This window comes from Peromyscus eremicus, chromosome 2, assembly GCF_949786415.1.
Source record: "Peromyscus eremicus chromosome 2, PerEre_H2_v1, whole genome shotgun sequence".
Classification (NCBI taxonomy): domain Eukaryota; kingdom Metazoa; phylum Chordata; class Mammalia; order Rodentia; family Cricetidae; genus Peromyscus; species Peromyscus eremicus.
Window position 1 is genome coordinate 79,661,923 of NC_081417.1, and position 18,714 is coordinate 79,680,636.

General features: G+C 48.1%; 1 protein-coding gene across 1 annotated transcript; it reads left to right on the top strand.

The window, feature by feature from the left end:
* The first annotated feature begins 659 nt into the window (after positions 1-659).
* On the top strand, positions 660-18,591 carry Bspry (B-box and SPRY domain containing). The gene is made up of 6 exons (XM_059254434.1): positions 660-889; positions 4,741-4,839; positions 7,969-8,199; positions 9,903-9,928; positions 15,356-15,480; positions 17,260-18,591. Exons 1-6 carry the CDS (start codon positions 665-667, stop codon positions 17,784-17,786), a joined length of 1,233 nt encoding a protein of 410 aa, XP_059110417.1. The 5' UTR covers positions 660-664; the 3' UTR covers positions 17,787-18,591.
* Positions 18,592-18,714: the final 123 nt, after the last annotated feature.

Here is an 18,714-nt window from a genome sequence, read left to right on the forward strand (position 1 = left end):
GCTCTGGCTGGCCTGGAACTTGCTGTGTAAATCAGGCTGCTTCTAACTCACAGAAATCAGCCAGGTTCTGCCTCCTGAGCGCTGGGACTAAAGGTGTGTGCCAACACTTACAGCTTACTTCCTATGTTCGAGGATGATCTTGAACTCCTGATCTTCTTCCCACCTCCATCTCTCAAGTAATAGGATTATAGATTTGTGCCGCCCCACCTGACTCATTTCATGTGCTTTCATTTATCTACTCCTCAACCCAAATAGGTGAGAGAGAGAGAGAGAGATTCTCAATCCCCTTTAACAATCAAGACCACTGAGGGGCTGAGAGCGGAGCCTGGCTTTAAAACATCTGCCTAAAGCTGCCTCTCAAACTGGCTGTTAAACAAAGCACTCAGCAAAAACTCGACACTTGGTAAGTGCTCACTAAAGTTTCCTTCAGCCACTAGAATACTGGTTGTTCGTTGTTTGTTTGAAAAACTCAGGCACAACACACTTTAATTGTACAAAGAGCCCAAGCCTGCTAACGCGGGCTGGACCAGAGTGGCGCGGGTTAGCGCGCGGGCGCAGCCTGGGGGCGGGGCCAGAGAAGGCGGGGCCTGGAAGGGCGTGGGCAGAAGAAACCACGCCCCCGGCACCTGCGACAGGTGGAGCGCGCGGCGCCGGGCACTCGGCCATGTCCGCGGACGCCTCGGGGCCAGAGTCCGGGCCGGGGCCGGGGCTGGGGCGGGAACCCCGGCTGGGGTCCGAGCCGGGCCAGTTGTGCCCCGAGCACGGAGAGCCTCTGAGCTGGTTCTGCCTCTCCGAGAGACGGCCGGTGTGCGCCGCCTGCGCCGGGTTGGGCGGCCGCTGTTACGGGCACCGCATCCGCCGGGCGGAGGAGCACGCCGAGGAGCTGCGAGTGAGCGGGCATGGGGCCGGGAACTGGGGTGGCTCTCTCCGGGGAACTGGGAGGGACCAGGAAGCAGGGGTGGTGGGGTGGGCAGGGGCTGGCTTCTTTGTGGCTTCCCTTTCAGAACTAGGTGGTTAAAGGTGTGACCTCTGGTTTAAACCCGATCGGAGTTCGAATCCTACCCCTCCCTGTGAGTCACGGAACCTAGTTTGTATTTCACCAATAGTTTCGGGGCATTCATAATACCACGTGTTTGTTATAGCTGCCATCGGAAAAACTCAGTTCCCCACTCACCCCTTGACTCAGAGTCTCCTCCCCTCCCCTCGGGTTTCCTGGTGAGGGATCTAGTTCCCTTCCAACCTGGCCTTGACTGTACTTGAAGTTGATGGATCGGGGTGGGGAGAAAGGCAGGACGCTCTCTGTCTCCGAAGGCCTCCTCCTCTTCTGGTTCAGTGTGGCTCTAGGCCGCTCACCTCCCTGTTACACCCCCACCACCCAGCCCCACCCTTTCCCCTGAGCTGCTGAGATTGGAGGCCAAGTCACCTTGGTGCTGCAGTATTCCTTTCATTCTAGCTGTAGCCCCTGGGGAACTCCTTGCAATTTGATTAAATGGTTTAATTCTCCCAACCCCACCTTGGCGTTGAGCCCTGCTGTGCACTGCGAGCTGTCACTAGGGACATCACCTACTCAAACCAGATTGTAATAAACATACCTCATTGTAAACTTGGGCCAGCAGGGTTCAGTTACTCAGTGACGATGAAAATAAACTTGAGTAAAGTTGATATAATCAGCTTGCATCATGGGTAAGGATTTTACAAATTCCTAAGGACTTAGATATTTATCATCTCATTCCACCCAGGCTGGGCTTCTGAAGCGTGGGTTCTAACCCAGGTTTTTCAGATGAGGAAAAGGAGGCCCACAGCAAGATGGTAACTCCTCCCAGACTCCTAGTGTTCAGGGCTTAGAAGGGGAGATTCATTGACTGGGCAAGAGGAAACCACTGCTTGACCTCAGTGGTTAAGAAGAGGAAATGACCTCATGGAAAACCTTGAAAAGTAGCCATCATGCCTATCTGAGCGGTGGGAGGGGTGAGGGCTGGGGCAGGATGACTGGCTTGGTACCATGCCCCAGGTGCCTTCTCTGGGCCACCCTAAGACCTTACACACATGCTTGGTCTTGGCTTAAGGGAAGTGAGCCTTGTCTCTTTCCTTCTACTTTAGATACTGTGTTTTGTTTGTTTGCTTTTCTTTTTTGGTGCTGGGTTTAACCAGAGCCTCTTGCATATTAGACTGTACCACTGAGCTACATCCTTAGCCCTAGAGTACACAATGCCTTCAGTACACTCCTCCTTCCTCCTTCCAGCCTGCAGAGAAATCATTACTGACCTGGGCAAAATACTACCAGTTCAACCTCTCTTAGCTTCTGGATTCATGCCTCCAAGCTAGTTAGAAGGTAGGCTCAAGTTAGGAACCAGCCTAGGTGTCCATTATTGGATGAATGGATAAGAAAAATGTGAATATATTCACACACATGCACACACTAGAGTATTATTCCATAATAGAGAATAAAATTATGTGGTTGGCTGGAAGGTGGGGGAAGTGGAGGTCACCATGTTAAGAGAAACAAAGTAGTAAACATACCTTATTGGAAATCAGGTTTATCACCTGATTCAGAAAGACAGCTGTCCTGTGTTTTGTCTCATATGTGGAACCTAGACACAAGTCATAAAAAGTCAAGACGAGCTGGGTGTGGTGGCACACTCCCGTGAGGCAACGGGATGGCAAGTTTGAGGCCAGTTTGGATTTCATAATAAAGCCTTGTCAAAAAAAAAAAAAAAAAAAAAAAAGCCAGTTGTGGTAGCTTTAGTCAGCATTTGGGAGGTAGAAGCAGGAAGATGTCTGTGAGTTCATGGCCAACCTGGCCTACAAAGTGAGTTCTAGGACAGCCAGAGCTATGCAGAGAAATCCTGTCTCAAAAAAAAAAAATTTTTTTTTTGCAAATAAAAAGAAGAAAAAAAAAAAGGTGCCTGCAGAGATGACTCTGTGGTTAAGAGCACTGGCTTCTTCCGGAGGACCTGGGTTCAATTCTCAGCGCCCACATGACAGCTCACTACTGTCTGTAGCTCCAGCTACAAGGGTTCTGATACCCTCACACAGACACACATGCAGGCAAAACACCAGTGCACGTGAGATAATAATCATAATAGATAAATAAACTTGAAAAGAAAAAGGGACATGAAACTTAGAAGGGGGAGCATTAAAGAAGAGAGGAGCAGGGTGGGGGATGGAGGATAATGAAGGGTGGATGTGATAGAAGAGTCAGTGCAACGGTCTATATAATTACTATACACTAATAAAACTTTTTTTTTTTTTTTTTTTTTGGTTATCCGAGACAGAATTTCTCTGTGTAGCTTTGCTCCTTTCCTGGATCTCACTCTGTAGACAGGGCTAGCCTTGAACTCACAGAGATCCGCCTGGCTCTGCCTCCCGAGTGCTGGGATTAAAGGCGTGCGCCACCAATGCCTGGCTCCTTTTTTTTTTTTTTTTTTTTTTTAAGAAAAAAGGACAGAAGCTAAGCCCAGTCCTCTTAGTCCCCGGGCCCACGATGACCACAGTGCTACAGCTCACCCTTATGATGGGAGGGAGGGCTGGGAGTCTCTTGGAAGAGGCAGCCGATTGCCTTGTGGCAGGGCACTAGGGCCAGTGCTTAGGGGGAGGAGTGGAGGGGCTGACTGCTGCTTGGAGCGCTCCAGCTGTTACCGGGTGGGAAGGAGAGGGAAGGTCCAGGTCTAACCGTGTCTCCTCCGGTGAGCCAGTTAACCTTCTGCCTCAGCTTCCTCGTTTCTAAACCTTTTCCTGTTCCTTGATGGTTGATACTAGTGAGTTTGGGAACAGAGAACTAACGACTCACTTGTGGTCAAGGCAATGAGCGTTCATCATCAATAAGTATTTATTTAAGGCCCTTTATACGCAGGAACTTCCTTCTAGATGGGAGGTCAGAGGTCAGAGTGTGGTACTTATGCTCCAGTAGTAGGGAGACAGAAAAACATACAAAAGTAAACACACAATATGTAGTCAGGAGTTGTAAGTAAGAGAAAAAAAAAAAGCAGGACAAAGGTCATGGTAAGTCAGGGTGGGCTTCTCTGAGGAGGCGGCATATGAGTAGATCAAGGGAACAAGACAATCAGGAAAGGCTGAGGCTGAAGGAGGAACAACCAGCCCAAAGGCTCCTAGATAGACTGGGGGAATCTGGCGTTTTTAAGGAGCAGAAAGAAGGTTAGTGTGAAGTAGAGGGTGGCACAGGAGACAAAGAGTTATGCCAGGTAGGACCTGTGGGCTCAGATAAGAGGCTTATTCTCACCGTGACTGTATTGGAAAACCTCGGGAGGTTTTGAGTCGGACATGGCCTCACTGGTCCCCTTAGGAAAAGTGGCTGTGGTAGTGGGGAGGCTTGAAGATTGACAAAGGAAGCCCAACTTGGGGGGCTCTAACAGGTTCCTCTGAGGTCATGACCATCTGGATAGAATATCAGAAGTGAAAGTAGCCAGTGGTGAGCTGAGGAGATGAGAGGGGAGGAGAGGGGGGTGGGGACAAACCCATCAAGACCCAAGCGTCTTGATGGCCCCAAATGAGTAACTGGAATGGGGAGCCCAGCATTAGTGAACTGGAAGGAAAGACATCCTAGGCATGTGTGGGATCCTTGGCATAAGGCTCCAGGGTTATTATTGGTTTCGATGATGATTTCTGGGTTCGGACCATGGGAGTGGGCGACTAAGGGTGGAGTCACAGGGAAAAGTCACTTGAATGAGTGAGTGGCCCATCTGCACGAAGAAGGACACCCTAACGTCATCTGTGTTGCAGAACAAGATTGTGGACCAGTGTGAGAGGCTGCAGTTACAGAGCGCTGGCATCTCCAAGTACGTGGCGGAGGTCCTGCAAGGGAAGAGCCAGAAAGCAGTGGTAATTCTTCCCCTTTCCTCTCGACACTGAGCTGCCCCCAGGATAAGACTCTAGCCCCGGTCTAGCCCAGTCTAAAATCCCGTTCCAAACTTACAGCCTCATTGGGCTGCTGGATGAGCTGGCTGACTGCTTCCTTTGGTACACAGGCTACAGACCAGAACGCAGAATTCTTGGTGATTTGGGGATAGAAAATCAAAAAGACTAGTACCCTTTTTTCACAAAATTTTAGATTTATTTATTTTATGTGTCTGATTGTTTTGCTTGTATGTGTGTATGTGCACCACATATGTGCCTGGCACCCACAGAGATCAGAAGGGGACATTGGATCCCTTGGAGTTAGAGATGGTTGTGAGCCACCAGGTGGGTGTTGGGAACCGAACCCAGATCCTCTGCAAGAGAAACAAGTGCTCTTAACAGCTGAGCTATCTCTCCAGCCCCAGGCCTTTAACTGTGGAATTATTTCATGCTCATCTCCAGAATTATGAAATTCTGTAGGTACTTTTACATGGATTCTCCTCCTCCTCCTCCTCCTCCTCCTCCTCCTCCTCCTCCTCCTCCTCCTCCTCTTCTTGGCAGTGTGAGGCACTACTAGGCAATGCTGTACATGCTAGGCAAAAGCTCTACCATTGAGCTACATCTCCAGTCCTTTTAGGAGATTTTGTTTGTTTTGTTTTGTTTATTGAAACAGTGTTTTGTGTAGCCTAGCCTGGCCTAAACTTGCTATATAGCCAAGACTGACCATGAACTACTGAGCCTCCAGAGTGCTGAGATTACAGGCAAGCACCTCCATGCCAGAATTTTTGAAGTACTCTGTGACAATTTTTTTTTGCAGTAGGTGGCAGTAAACATCACTATTTGAAGATGGGGAAATAAGTCTTACAGGAGTTAGTTGACTTGCCCAAGACCCTACTGCCTCATTGCGGAGTCAGTTCTATGTCCTGGCTCCTCTGCCTCTCAGGCTGCTGCTGCCCTGCTACATCCCACTGCTGATCCTATATTCAGCACCTGTTATGTCTTCACATTTAAATATGGCCTTCGGGGCAGGGCTGGTGAATCCCTGTTTGCAAACCCCTCACACCCCCCCCCCACACACACACATATACACATAGCATACAGAGTAAGGTTGACACTGCCTTAGCCAAGTTTCTTTGTAACTGCATACACTGAACTGGCATAAACCGATGAGGAACTTCACCTCCACACATGTACCACAGTGTGCGCATGTGTACACACATACAATACACAATAATGATAAATAAAAGTTTGAGGAAAAGAAGGTTTCCTTTTGCTCAGAAACCTGAGAAGTGGAGTCACGAGCCACACATCTGGGGGAAGAATGTGTAGATAGGTTAGCAAATGCAAAAGACCTGGGCAGAAGGGTGTCTGAGCTGCCCAGGAGAGTCCTGCGAGGCTGAAGCAGTGTGAATAGGTGAGATGGCAGGAAGGAGTAAAATCAGAGAAACAAGAGGTTCAGGAAGAAACTGGGTCAGAGAGCAAAAGGTTCAGGGAGAAGCTGGGTCCCATCCTCTTGGTCACAGAGGATTCGCTTTCATTTCCGAAATAAAGAGAAGCCACTGAAAAGTTGGGTTTTTTTTTTTGTTTTTTTTGTTTTTTTAGTAAGGCAAAAGACTTAAATTTAGGGGATAGAGGGGTGACTCAGTGGTTAAGAACACTTCCTGCTCTTCCAGAGAACCTAAGTTTGTTTGCTAGTTCCTACTTTGGGCAGCTCACAACCACATTTAACTTCATTTCCTGGAGAGCCAAGCCAACATGCATGTGGCATCCATACACACACACACACACACACACACACACACACACACACACACACACACACGGGACAGGGTTGCAGACAGATTGAAATTTCAGTTTAAAAAGGAACCCCCCTATAGTAGGAAGTGACTATAGCAAAAATAAAGGCCAGAAGACCAAGTGGGAAGCAGTTATAATAATACAAGCAAAGTCTGTGGGGTTCAGACCCAAGTGAGTTTCCTTGATCGTCACTAAGCTGTTCTCTCCACACTGGGCAGATCGTGGGTCTTCTATAAAAGAGGGTGACTACTTCCTGTATTATACAAAGCAAGTCTTCAGGGACAGGGCCCAGGGAAACGACTGGGTGTTCTTAGCCCCCGGACCTGAAGAAGACAGCTCTATTCCAACACATCTGGCAAGAGTTTAAGTGTAGGTGCTTTATGCAGCAGATGGAGGATTGGTTACCAGGTAGCATCTGGCATAGACCGACAGTCGGGAGAATGGGATTCTAGGTCACCTCTGCCACTGGCTCGCGGTGTCCAAGCTAGCAAGAGATTTTCCTTAAGACATCAGAAGTTTCCCACTCAGTCACCAAGTGTACATTTGGAGGTACCTACTGCATGCCAGACCCTGACCACTGGGAGTTAGAAGATGATGCTCGTTAACATCCTTAGCTGAGCCTGGGATGGTGGCATAGGCCTTTAACCCCAGCACTTGTAAGGCAGAAGCAGAACGATCTCTGTAAGTCTGAGGCCAGCCTAGTCTACAGAGAGAGTTCCAGGACAGCCGGGGTGGTTACACAGAGAAAACCTGTCTCGAAACAAACAAACAAAAACAAAAACATACATACAAAAAGAAACATCTGTATCTGAGAATTTTTTCAAAGCCCCTCTATGGCACATAAAAACCCTGTGTTGGAACCAGTTGGAATGAACAAGCCTTAGGAGGGGATAAGATTTTGGCCCGCGGGCCAGGTGAAATTTCAGCTGGAGCCTGGTTCGTATTGGTCGGTTGATGAGATAACTCTTTAAGGCTGTTCTGCCCTGTGATTACTATGATTCTCTCACTTTTGTCCCATGACCATCGTGTTTCCAATTCTAGTTCATCTCTAGGCCCCACCCACTTTTTATACTGTGGCTGTTACCTTCTGAGACATGGCCTGGATGTTTGGATCTCAAGTTTCTCTTAAACCATACTTTGGAACTCTAAATGCTAGGGTGTCAAAGTAAATGGCTGGGGCACCTTTATTCTCCTTACTCTGCCCATGGCAGACATTGTCAATCAATGTTGACATTGTTTCTCCTAAGCAGGTACATTCTCTCCTGCTTGTGACTGGGACTTTGCCAGGATCTGACTCCTCATTTTATCCCTTGCCAGAGCATGGCTAGTGCAGCGAGGGAGCTGGTGATCCAGAGGTTGAGTCTGGTGAGGAGCCTGTGTGAGAGTGAGGAACAGCGATTACTGGAGCAGGTGCATGGCGAAGAGGAGCGGGCCCACCAGAGTATCCTGACTCAGCAGGCACACTGGGCCGAGGCAATGAAGAAGCTGGACACCCTACGTACCAGCCTGGTGGGCATGCTTACCCATCTGGATGACCTCCAGCTAATTGTAAGTCGGGAGAGGGCGAGGACACGGGAGGTTGGCCAGGTTCCCCAGATGTGAAGACCTGGAGAATGCCAAAAAGATGGCCGTGGGACAGGGATGAATGCCAGTGATTTCTGCCAGACTGGGAAGCTGCTTCCATCCAGGCCCATCCATGCGCTTTCTTAGCAAAGAACCCAGCTAAATCAGCTTGGCCAAAAGCCCCGACCACTGACCTCTGATAGCCCTTGGCATTTATCAGATTCCACATCTCCACTATCCATCCCCAAAAGGTATCTGATCATCCTGGCCTGTCTTGAGCAAGAATCCTGTTAGGTAGGTTTAACTAGGATCTCCCTTCCCCTCAGTGTTTCCTCTTAGCCAGCAGTTCTCACCTGTGGGTTGCAACCCCTTTGAGGGTTGACTGACCCTTTCATGGAGGTCATCTAAGACCATCAGAAATTACAGACATTTACATTATGATTCGTAACAGTAGGAAAATTACAGTTATAGCATTGAAAATAATCCTATGGTTGGGGGTCACCACAACATGAGGAACTGTGTGTGTTAAAGGGTCTCAGCATTAGGAAGGGTGAGAACCACCGCTCTTAGTGATTTTCCACCCATTGTTCCCACCCTGCTCCATGGCCATCAATTCCCATTCTGTATTCAAAGTTGAACTCAATCTCTCTCTCACCCACTGCAAGGTCCCCTGGCAGTGAGTGGTCCCTACAGCTATCTTCTTTACTACGTTTAATATCATTGACTCATTCCATTTTTAACATGAGACAGGGAATAAAACTAGGAGTATACAATATACTTTCAACGGCAAGCAAATGCTTATTGAGTGCCTAAGTGTTGTGTAATGGGGCAGTTATCGGGCACAGCCGCAGTTACTCCCAGCCCTACCCAAGAGTTGACTACATAAACTGACAAGTACGGTGTGTCACGGTAGTAGAGGAATCCCTTGGAGGTCAGAACACCCCCAAGGCAGTTGGAATGGATCATAGACAGCTTCCTGGATGAAGTGACTTAGGTAATAAGAAAAGTACCCAGGTACAGGGAATTGGGGAGGTGGAGGGAGTTCAGAAGTACACAGGGAGAAGGCAGTGCTTGGGGCAGACAAGGACATCAATATAAAAAACACATTCTCAGTTTTACCAGACATAACCACAATTAATATTCAGTGTGCTGCTTTTCAAAGTACTTTATAGATATGCAGATGCCTCCAGTAAGACATCTGAGTAAAACTACCAAACAGAGGGAGAATGAAGAACAACCAGGCCAGCCCTCTGCCTTCCAAGTAGGGAGGTCATGGAGACAGACTGCCCTAGATTGGGCATTCATTCAGGACCAGCTTCCAGGCAAGGGCACATTCTGTCCCAGCCACTGGGACAGTCAAATAAAAGAGTCAGAGAATCACAGGCATCCAAGAGCAGGTAGTCTCCAAGGCAGGGGGCAGTGAGGAGCTGGGTCTCTGGAGGATGGTCCTGAAGTGGAGTTGAGGGGAGCCGGGGACACCACAGGGTAGAGGACAATGGCTGATTCATTGTTTGTGCGTGTTGGGAGGGTAGAGGAGCGTGGGAGAGAACAGCCCAGAAAGCTTCATGCTTGGTCTTTGCTGTCAAGTCTGCATCCCCACAGTTGTATGCAGTGAAGTGGGTTCAGGTCGAGTCCACGTGCTGGGTGGTGGACTGCTGCCAGCCTGACCCTGTTCTCTTCTCTTGCAGCAGAAGGAGCAGGAGTTTTTTGAGAGGTGAGTATGGCTCTGTCATTTTCTCAGGCAGTCGCTGAGACCCCATTTCTTCCCAGGCCATTACATTCTAGGCATGCAGCTGAGCAGCTTCCTAGAGCCTGGCTCCAAGGTCAGAGGTCAACCCCCTGCCTTCCCACCCCACCATATCTTCTTTCCATCCATATGGAAAGGCAGAGAAGTGAATACTTATTAGCCAGGGCCTTGCCCTGGGCTTTCCTATACTTTATCCTACTTCAACTGTGGCTACCCTGGATATGAATGCTGAGGTCCAGAAAAGGCAGTGAGCTTGCTGAGACCTGGATTCACCTGCCACCTGTTTCCTTGATGTCTCCTCTACCTTTCTTCCTGCAGCGAAAGAATCTGAGACTTAAGTCTGCGTTACCACTCAGTTTCCATCTTAATTGCTCAATAGTTAGAGAATGTCAACAGGTCCTTCCTGGATGTAACAGGTTGAGAGGCCAGGGCCTGAGGAAATGACCACCAGGTGGATAGAATTTGCCAGGCAAGGTGGTTAGCCCACCCCACTAGGGTTGTTGCTTGGGGGTACAGTGCTTGTGCCTGGTTTGTACAAGGTCCCAGGTTCAATTCCCAGCCCCCTAAAATGAAAAGGAAATTTAAAATGAAAAGCGAGCCTTCATCAACCCTTCCCAATCTCATTTCCCCAGAGGTGTGGTTGGTTTTAAAGAAGTGGATTTTAAAAAATTTACTTTGTGTGTGTGTGTATATATATGTGTGGGTGTGCCATGGCTCCTGTGTGGAGGTCAGAGGGTGTTGATTCTTTTCTTCTACCATGTGGGTACTGGGGATTGAACTCAGGTTCCTTTACCCACTGAGTCAGCTCGCCAGTCTTACATGTGGAATTCCAAACTCTTTGTTTTACTAGATTTGGGATTTTGGATTTCTTATTTAATTGGAATATATGAATATATGTGGCTTTGTGTGTGTGTGTGTGTGTGTGTGTGTGTGTGTTTTTCTTTTTTGTCTTCTTTTAATAATATATGTTTCTAAACAAACACAGATAGGATCATTTTATACCTGTTGTTCTATTCATTAGCTGCTTTGGAAAAAAGTTCACATCAATACATATTGATTTACTTCATTTCTTTCTCTCTCTGATAAAAATAAATTCTATTAGATTTATTTGTTTTATTTTATATGTATGAATGTTTTGCTCTCTGTGCACCGCATGTGTGCCTGGTGCCTGTGAAGGTCAGAAGGGAGCATCAGATCCCCCGCAACTGGAGTTATGGAGGGTTGTGAACCACCATGTAGAATCTGGGTCCTCTGCAAGAGCAACAAGTGTTCTTTTCTTTCTTTTTTTTTGTTTTGTTTTGTTTTTATGTTTTTCGAGACAAGTTTCTCTGTGTATTTTTTTTTTTTTTTTTCTTCCGAGACAGGGTTTCTCTGTGTAGCTTTGCGCCTTTCCTGGAACTCAGAGATCCGCCTGGCTCTGCCTCCCGAGTGCTGGGATTAAAGGCGTGCGCCACCACCGCCCGGCTCTCTGTGTATTTTTGGCTGTCCTGGAACTCACTCTCTAGACCAGGCTAGCTTTGAACTCACTCAGGCTAGCTTTGAGATCCACCTGCCTCTGCCTCAGTGCTGGGATTAAAGGCATGTGCTGCCACCATCTGGCATCAAAGATATTTTCCCATATAATTCCAGCATAAAATTTAGGAAATTCATCATTGATACAACACTATTCTCTAATACACGGTCCATATAGTCCATATTCAAAGGTTGCCAGTTGTGCCAAAAACATTCTTAATGACGGGGATTTTTGTTTTGTTTTCTCCTGATTCATCTGGTTTTCTTCAATCTAAAACTGTTCCTCAGTCTTTAAGGTTCAGGCCCCTTTTATAGACTTTTCACTCTGTGAGATATAATATTCCCACAGGAGTAGATTCAGATTATCCATTCCTGGGGAGGGAGGAACACCTCGTAAATGTCAAGTTCTTAACCCATCATAGTAATGGGCTGTGATGTCACTGTGCTGTTATCAGGGCTATTAAGTTTGAGTACTTGAAGTGGTAGGTATTTCAGGTGTCATCAACCAAGTTCTTCATTTTCCCTTTCATAATTAATGAGCAAACTATGAGAGGCGCATTCTGTGTATGTTTCCTGTTAGCTTATAGACTTTTACCCTAAGAGTTTTGCACCCATTGTTAATTTCTGCCTGAGTTATTCATTTATTTGCTTATTTATTCCATCTCTTATTTGGAATCAGTGCCAGTCACAGATTCTGATTTTATGTGATGCACAGTAAAGCACCACTGTGGTGATTTGATACTCAAATTGCCCCATATTTGTCTATTTGACAGGTCCCCATCTTCTTCGAGCACTTTGTTACTGTGGCACAAAAAGATGTCCCCAGGGGTGGGAGGGCTGGAGAGCTGGCTCAGCGGCTAGAAGACCTTACTCTTCTTGTATAGGACCTGGGTTTGGTTCCCAATACCCACAAGGTGACTCGCAACCCATAATCTGATGTCTTCTTCTGACTTCCTTGGGCACCAGACACATACATAGTGCACATACATACATGTAAGCAAAGTACTCATATACATAAAATAAATCTAAAAAGAATTCTTTAAAAAGCTATCCCTGGCTCAGTTTGGGTTTTGCCTACCCCAGCCCTGGCACCAGCTGTTTCTCCGGGGGTCTTATACCCGTTTTTAGTAGGATGATATATCTCAAAGCCAAGATGAGACATTGAGTGTTCTCGCCGCTACTGACATGTCATTGTACTGGACCTTTAGTCAGAGCTTGGGCATATGTGTAACTATAATGCACGAATCTGTATCATAACAGATGTTCTTCTAAATCCAGTGTAACACTACAGTGTTTTGCCTTTGCCTGCGCCCAATTCCATATTTGTATCTTACATTAAGAACCCTAGCTCCCAGGCTGGGCCTGGTGGCCCATGCCTTTAATCCCAATGCTTGGGAGACAGAGGCAGACAGATCTCTGGGAGTTCAAGGCCAGCCTGGTCTACATAGCCCAGGACAGCCAGGGCTACACAGAGACCCGCTCTTAAAAAAACCCACCACCAGCACTAATAATAATAATAATAATAATAATAATAATAATAATAATAAACAAATAAAAAAGAACTCCAGCTCCCAGCAAGGCCAATAGCTTTATTCATTTGCTCAGTCCTTCAGCACACACATTGTTGAATTGCTGAGTCCATACCTCTTCCATAGGGAAACCTACTGGTAGAGCTGGAGATCTGTGTGTAGTGCTTTGTGCTCTCACTGAGGTTATTCTCCCTTAAGAGCTGCTGTCAGGCCCGTCTAGGTGGGATCTCACTTATCTAATGAGAAATGCCTTTGTTGGCTCTGGTATTTCCACATCCCTGGTGGCTGGGCTCAGCTCTTGCCTAAGAGTGGCAAAAAGTTCCCACTGCCTAGATGGAATGCTCTGATTCCGTCCGTACAGACTTTGCTGTTTTCAAGTCCCCCTGTACCTCGGGGCCATGACTTTTGTGTCCAGCTACGCATGTGGTAGCTGGGCCGGGAGGCTCTCTGTTGACTTCGGCCCATGGGTGGTCTCAGCTCTGTCCTGGAATGGCAGCTTAGTTGCTGACACTGGTTCCTCCTCGTCTCCACCTGTGAGCTGGCCTTCTCCACAGAGGGCTGCCGTGCTTTGAGAGCACAGACTCTCTCTTGTTCTGACCACAAAGAACCTTTGTCACCGGGGCCTATGGTCAGCACGTGTACTGCCCCATTTCCAAGGCTCTGCTCATCTCATTCCCCCCAGGCCAGGCCAGTCAGTGACAGTCTCTCAGAGATCTTGCATGGATCAGGGGAGCACTGCTGAGAGGCCTCAAGACACCCTCAGAATTTGAGGTGGTAGGAAAGTTCTTTCCGAGAAGCCAGGTTGGAGGACTGCAAAGTCTTGAATAAGTTCCCACTTCACGTTTTTGTCCCTTTGAGATTTCATTTCAGATCAAGGGGAAAAAATGTGTTGAATAATGCCTGTTCTCCACCCTGAGTCTGTTCTATTTTTTTCCATGGAAGCACGACTTGAATCCAACTCCCATTTTCTGCTCAATGTCTTCCGTAAAGCTCCATTCTGGTGTCAGACAGGGAAACCACCACCTTCCCATTACCACAAAGTTTAAGCAATCATGTATAAAAACAGTAAACACAGGCCAAACATCTGGATAAATGGCATCCTACCCTAAGGCATTCCCTTCTTTAAATTTTTTTCTTTGTTTTTAATATTTATCTCTCTTACTTTTGTGTATGTGTGTGTGCCTGTGTATACGGACGTGCACCATGCATGTGCAGGAGCCTGAAGATATCAGAAGAGGGCACTGGATCCCCTGCAGCTGGAGTTATAGAAGTTGTGAGCTGCTATGTGGGTGCTGGGAATGCAACCTGAGTCTTCTACAAGAGCGACAAGTCCTCATAACTGCTGAACCATCTCTCCAGCCCTAGTTGGGTTTTTACTGTGTGTGTGTGTATGCGGGCGCGCGGGCGTGTTTTGTGTGTGTAAATACCATTGTGCGTGTGGAGGTCAGGGAACAATCTCAGATGCTGGGTCTTGCCTTCCATCTTGCTTGAGACAGGCTCTCTTTGCTGTTACACTAGGCTAGCTGGCCTCTGAGCTTCCTATCTCCCCCTCCCATCTCACACAGAAGCACAGGGATTGTAGGGGCGTGCTATCTCACCAAGTTTTCCACGGGTTCTGGGGATTCAGCCTTGGTCCTCAACTGCAAGTGCTTTAGTATTGTGTCACCTTCCCAGCTTCCAGGCATTTCGTCTTGATGACTAAATGTCCCAGTCTCTGGTAGGGGTGTTTGTGTTGAAGAGCTGAGGAGTAGTTGGGATCTTTGGACCAACCAGGGAAACATTTACTGTTGCAGTGGGGTTGGGAGGAAGTGAGATATTTTCTGGATAGTATAATAGAGAAATATTATCACACAGCAGGTCCCGAGGCCCAGATCCTGTCCCATCTCTGTTGTCAGCTTACTGGGGGTACTCATGAGTCACACCCCAGAGCACACAGCCTCCAGCCCCCACCCCTAAGATTTACTTATTTTTATCTTTGTTTGCATGCTTGTGTATGTGTTGGTGAATACACGTAGGTGCAAGTGTTCACAGAGGCCTTCTGATCCCTCAGAACTGGGGTGACAGGTGGTTGTATTGGAGCTGGGCACTCTAAATTGCTGAGCTCTCTCCAGCCCCTGACCCCACTTTTAATACCAGTTGAGAATATACTTCCCTATAAACGTCTGTCTGCTTTGCTGGGATGAAGGCCCCTGGGAGAATCAGGAAAAACTACTTTCCCTTCTGGCTAATGCAATCATGGTGTTACCCTGCAAAGGAAGGATTTTACTTCTGTCCTCCTCCCCTCAGCCATGTGGATCCAGGTGCATTTCAAGAACCTTCCTGAACCTGTCTTTTTTTTTCCCCCTTGCATAAGGGCCGAGGAAGCAGAAGGCATTTTGGATCCCCAGGAGTCGGACAAATTGAGCTTTAACGAGAAGTGTGCTTGGAGCCCGTTACTGACTCAACTCTGGGCAACATCGGTTCTCGGGTCTCTCTCAGGTTAGGAGCTGCAAGAGTCCAGCACTGCCTGCCTGCCTGCCTACCTACGTGTGTGTGTGTGTGTGTGTGTGTGTGTGTGTGTGAGAGAGAGAGAGAGAGAGAGAGAGAGAGAGAGAGAGAGAGAGAGATTGGGGGTGGGTGGGGCGGTTGCTGCTGGGTCACACTGGACATTAGTGCATCTGGGATGCTAGCTTTGACAGCCAGTAATGTTGGAAGCTTTGAGACTGCTCAGTAGGGCCGAGGCTGTGGATGGGGCTGAGCAGTTGACCAGATCCTTCCCATTTCTAGGTCCTTCCCATTTCTCTGTAGCTAGGTATAGGATTAATTATGTTCCTTTAAGTCCTGTCCTCCTTACATTTTACCTTTCTGGGGGCAGCCCTTTATCATTTATTGGAAACCTCAGATTGCTTTTTTTTTTTTTTTAAAGATTTATTTATTATGTGTACAGTGTTCTGTCTGCATATATGCCTGCAAGCCAGAAGAGGGCAGCAGATCTCATTACAGATGGTTGTGAGCCACCATGTGGTTGCCGGGAATTGAACTCAAGACCTCTGGAAGAGCAGCCAGTGCTCTTAACCGCTGAGCCATCTCTCCAGCCCCAGATTGCTTTTTTTTTTTTTTTTTTTGGTTTTTCGAGACAGGGTTTCTCTGTAGCTTTGGAGCCTGTCCTGGACTAGCTCTGTAGACCAGGCTGGCCTTGAACTCACAGAGATCCACCTGCCTCTGCCTCCTGAGTGCTGGGATTACAGGTGTGCACCACCACTGCCCGGCCAGCCCCAGATTGCTTTTTAAAAATAGATTGACATCTACCTGGAGAGCATCTGGGGCCACAGTGAAGTTGCCAGGACTTGCCTCACCCAGTCATTTAACAAATGTCTGAGTGTGGTGATGCACACCTATAAGCCCAGCACTTGGGTGGCTGAAGCAGGAAGATTCTGAGTTCAAGACCAGTCATGCTACCTATCTCCCTATCTGAGACCCTGTCTCAAGACCAAGAGAACACCAAAACACTGACTGGTGTTGAATGTGGACCTGGCCCTGTGCTGCATACTGGGGCGTCAGAAGTGACTGTCTTCCGGAATTCCCCTGGGTTGGATGGAAGCTCATATGCCCAGTGGTGACAGACTGAAGCTTTCTCAGTTTGACTCTCCCCTGCAGATTACACACACACACACACACACACACACACACACACACACACACACACACACACATAATTAGTATTACATGTGATAGCTTGTACAGTTTAGATTCTGGTATCAGATGGTGCCTGGTTTAGTTACTTCCAAGAACTGCTTATGTCATGTTTCTTAGTTTCTGGGCTCTGCCCTCAGGCTATCAGCTCTGGAAGCCACAGAGAGGATCACTCAAAAGCAGTATAATAGGGGAATACTAAAATACTGGGTCTTCATTTGACCCTCCACCAGCTTGACGCGGGAACTTGGGCAACTCACTTTTCCTTTCTGGCCATTCTTTCTATCAGAATCTGCACATGAAGATTTTAGACCAATAACTACTGTTCTCCTGGCTACAGTTACTCAGCACATATTATATACGAAGCGCTTAACACATCCTATTTCATTTAGTCCCCGTGACTACCCTGTTACAAGTCCTATTTGGTTCCCACTTTAAAGATGAAGAAACTGAGGCTTAGGGAGACTAAGTGGCTTATCTGAGGTCTCAGTGGGTGGTAAGAAAGCCTTTGACTACACAGTAGGACCAGATTAGGGATGGAGTAGGGGTAGGGCCCTGGACAACCCTGAGAATTCTTTCTGGCAGGCATGGAGGAGGTGCATATCAATGAAAGGACTGTCAGCCCCTTATTGCATTTGTCCGAAGATAGAAGGACCCTGACCTTCAGTGCCAAGAAGTCCAAGGCCTGCTCAGATGACCCAGAGCGCTTTGACCACTGGCCCAATGCCCTGGCTGCTACCAACTTCCAGACTGGGCTCCATGCCTGGATAGTGAACGTTCAGCACAGTTGTGCTTATAAAGTAGGCGTGGCCTCAGCCCAGCTGCCCCGAAAGGGTTCTGGTAGTGACTGCCGCCTGGGCCACAATGCCTTCTCCTGGGTCTTCTCCCGCTACGATCAAGAGTTCCGTTTCTCACACAATGGACGGCATGAGCCTCTGGCGCTGCTTCGGTGCCCAGCCCAGCTGGGCGTGCTGCTGGACCTCCAAGCAGGAGAGCTGGTCTTCTATGAGCCTGCCTCAGGGACGGTGCTTCACATCCACCGCACGTCCTTCCCTCGGCCGCTGTTCCCAGTCTTTGCCGTGGCGGACCAGGTCATCTCCATCGTTCACTGACCATTGGCCACGGTGAGGCCAGATCCACGCCACCATCACCCTTGCAGGTCAGGCCATGCTTCCAGCTGGTGTCCTTTCCCCCAGTGATGTGTCCGGTCTTCCCCATGGGCCACTTTTGGAGAGATGGGATCTGCTTCAGACTCGGACATAACCTTTCGATGTTGGTCATCTGTGGGGAACCTGCTTCTCTCCTGGCCTTGGTCTCCCAACCCCACCATGCTCTCATCCTTCCGAGGGTCTCATTAATCTGTGTCCCTGGCATCCAGCATGGTGCCTGGGGCATGGCTAGTGTCCAGTGAGGTACAGTGAGGGAGCATATGGCTGAGCAGGCAGGTGACCCTTCATGTGGCAGTTTTTGGAGAAGTCCCTAGATGCCTTTCTGTGGAGAAGCCTGTGGTGAAGCTTCCCTAGCCTCTCAGTTCAGTATTTCTTGGTCTTTTTCATGATGCAGCACGTGGAGAGAATATTTTTCTAGCACACAGAGGACAACCTGCCAGGCTGCTCTTGGCCAGAAAACTGGCCCGGAAGTGTCATGCCCTCTTCCCACATTCTACCATGGCACCAGTATCCTCTCTCCAGGAAATGTGCTTGCAGCACAGTTGTGGGTATCTGTCCCAGGCCCTGAGGCTGAGCTCTAGCGTGGACCTGCCTGTGATAAGGGTGATCCCTCTCACTGTGCACCCCACATCGTGACTCTTTCCTTAGGGTGGAGACCTGGGTGGAGAGCTTCAAGCCAGAGGAGCTGAGGGAAAAGGAGGGCTATCCTTAACGAATGAATGTGTTATTAAAGGTTTCTAAAGACTTAGCGATGTCTTTGCTGGTAACTGGCTTCATGCTGCATGGCAGCCTTGGGTACATGCTTAGAAATAAGTGAGTCGTGGCTCCACCCAGCAGAAGGAGCCTGGAGATGTTACTTTAGATGTTGAAC

Excerpts from the sequence above, each read along its gene's own strand:
- Bspry (XM_059254434.1), top strand. The coding sequence starts at position 665 with ATGTCCGCGGACGCCTCGGGGCCAGAGTCCGGGCCGGGGCCGGGGCTG. Across the intron at positions 890-4,740 it reads AGCACGCCGAGGAGCTGCGA|AACAAGATTGTGGACCAGTG; the intron begins GTGAGCGGGCAT and ends TCTGTGTTGCAG. Across the intron at positions 4,840-7,968 it reads GGAAGAGCCAGAAAGCAGTG|AGCATGGCTAGTGCAGCGAG; the intron begins GTAATTCTTCCC and ends ATCCCTTGCCAG.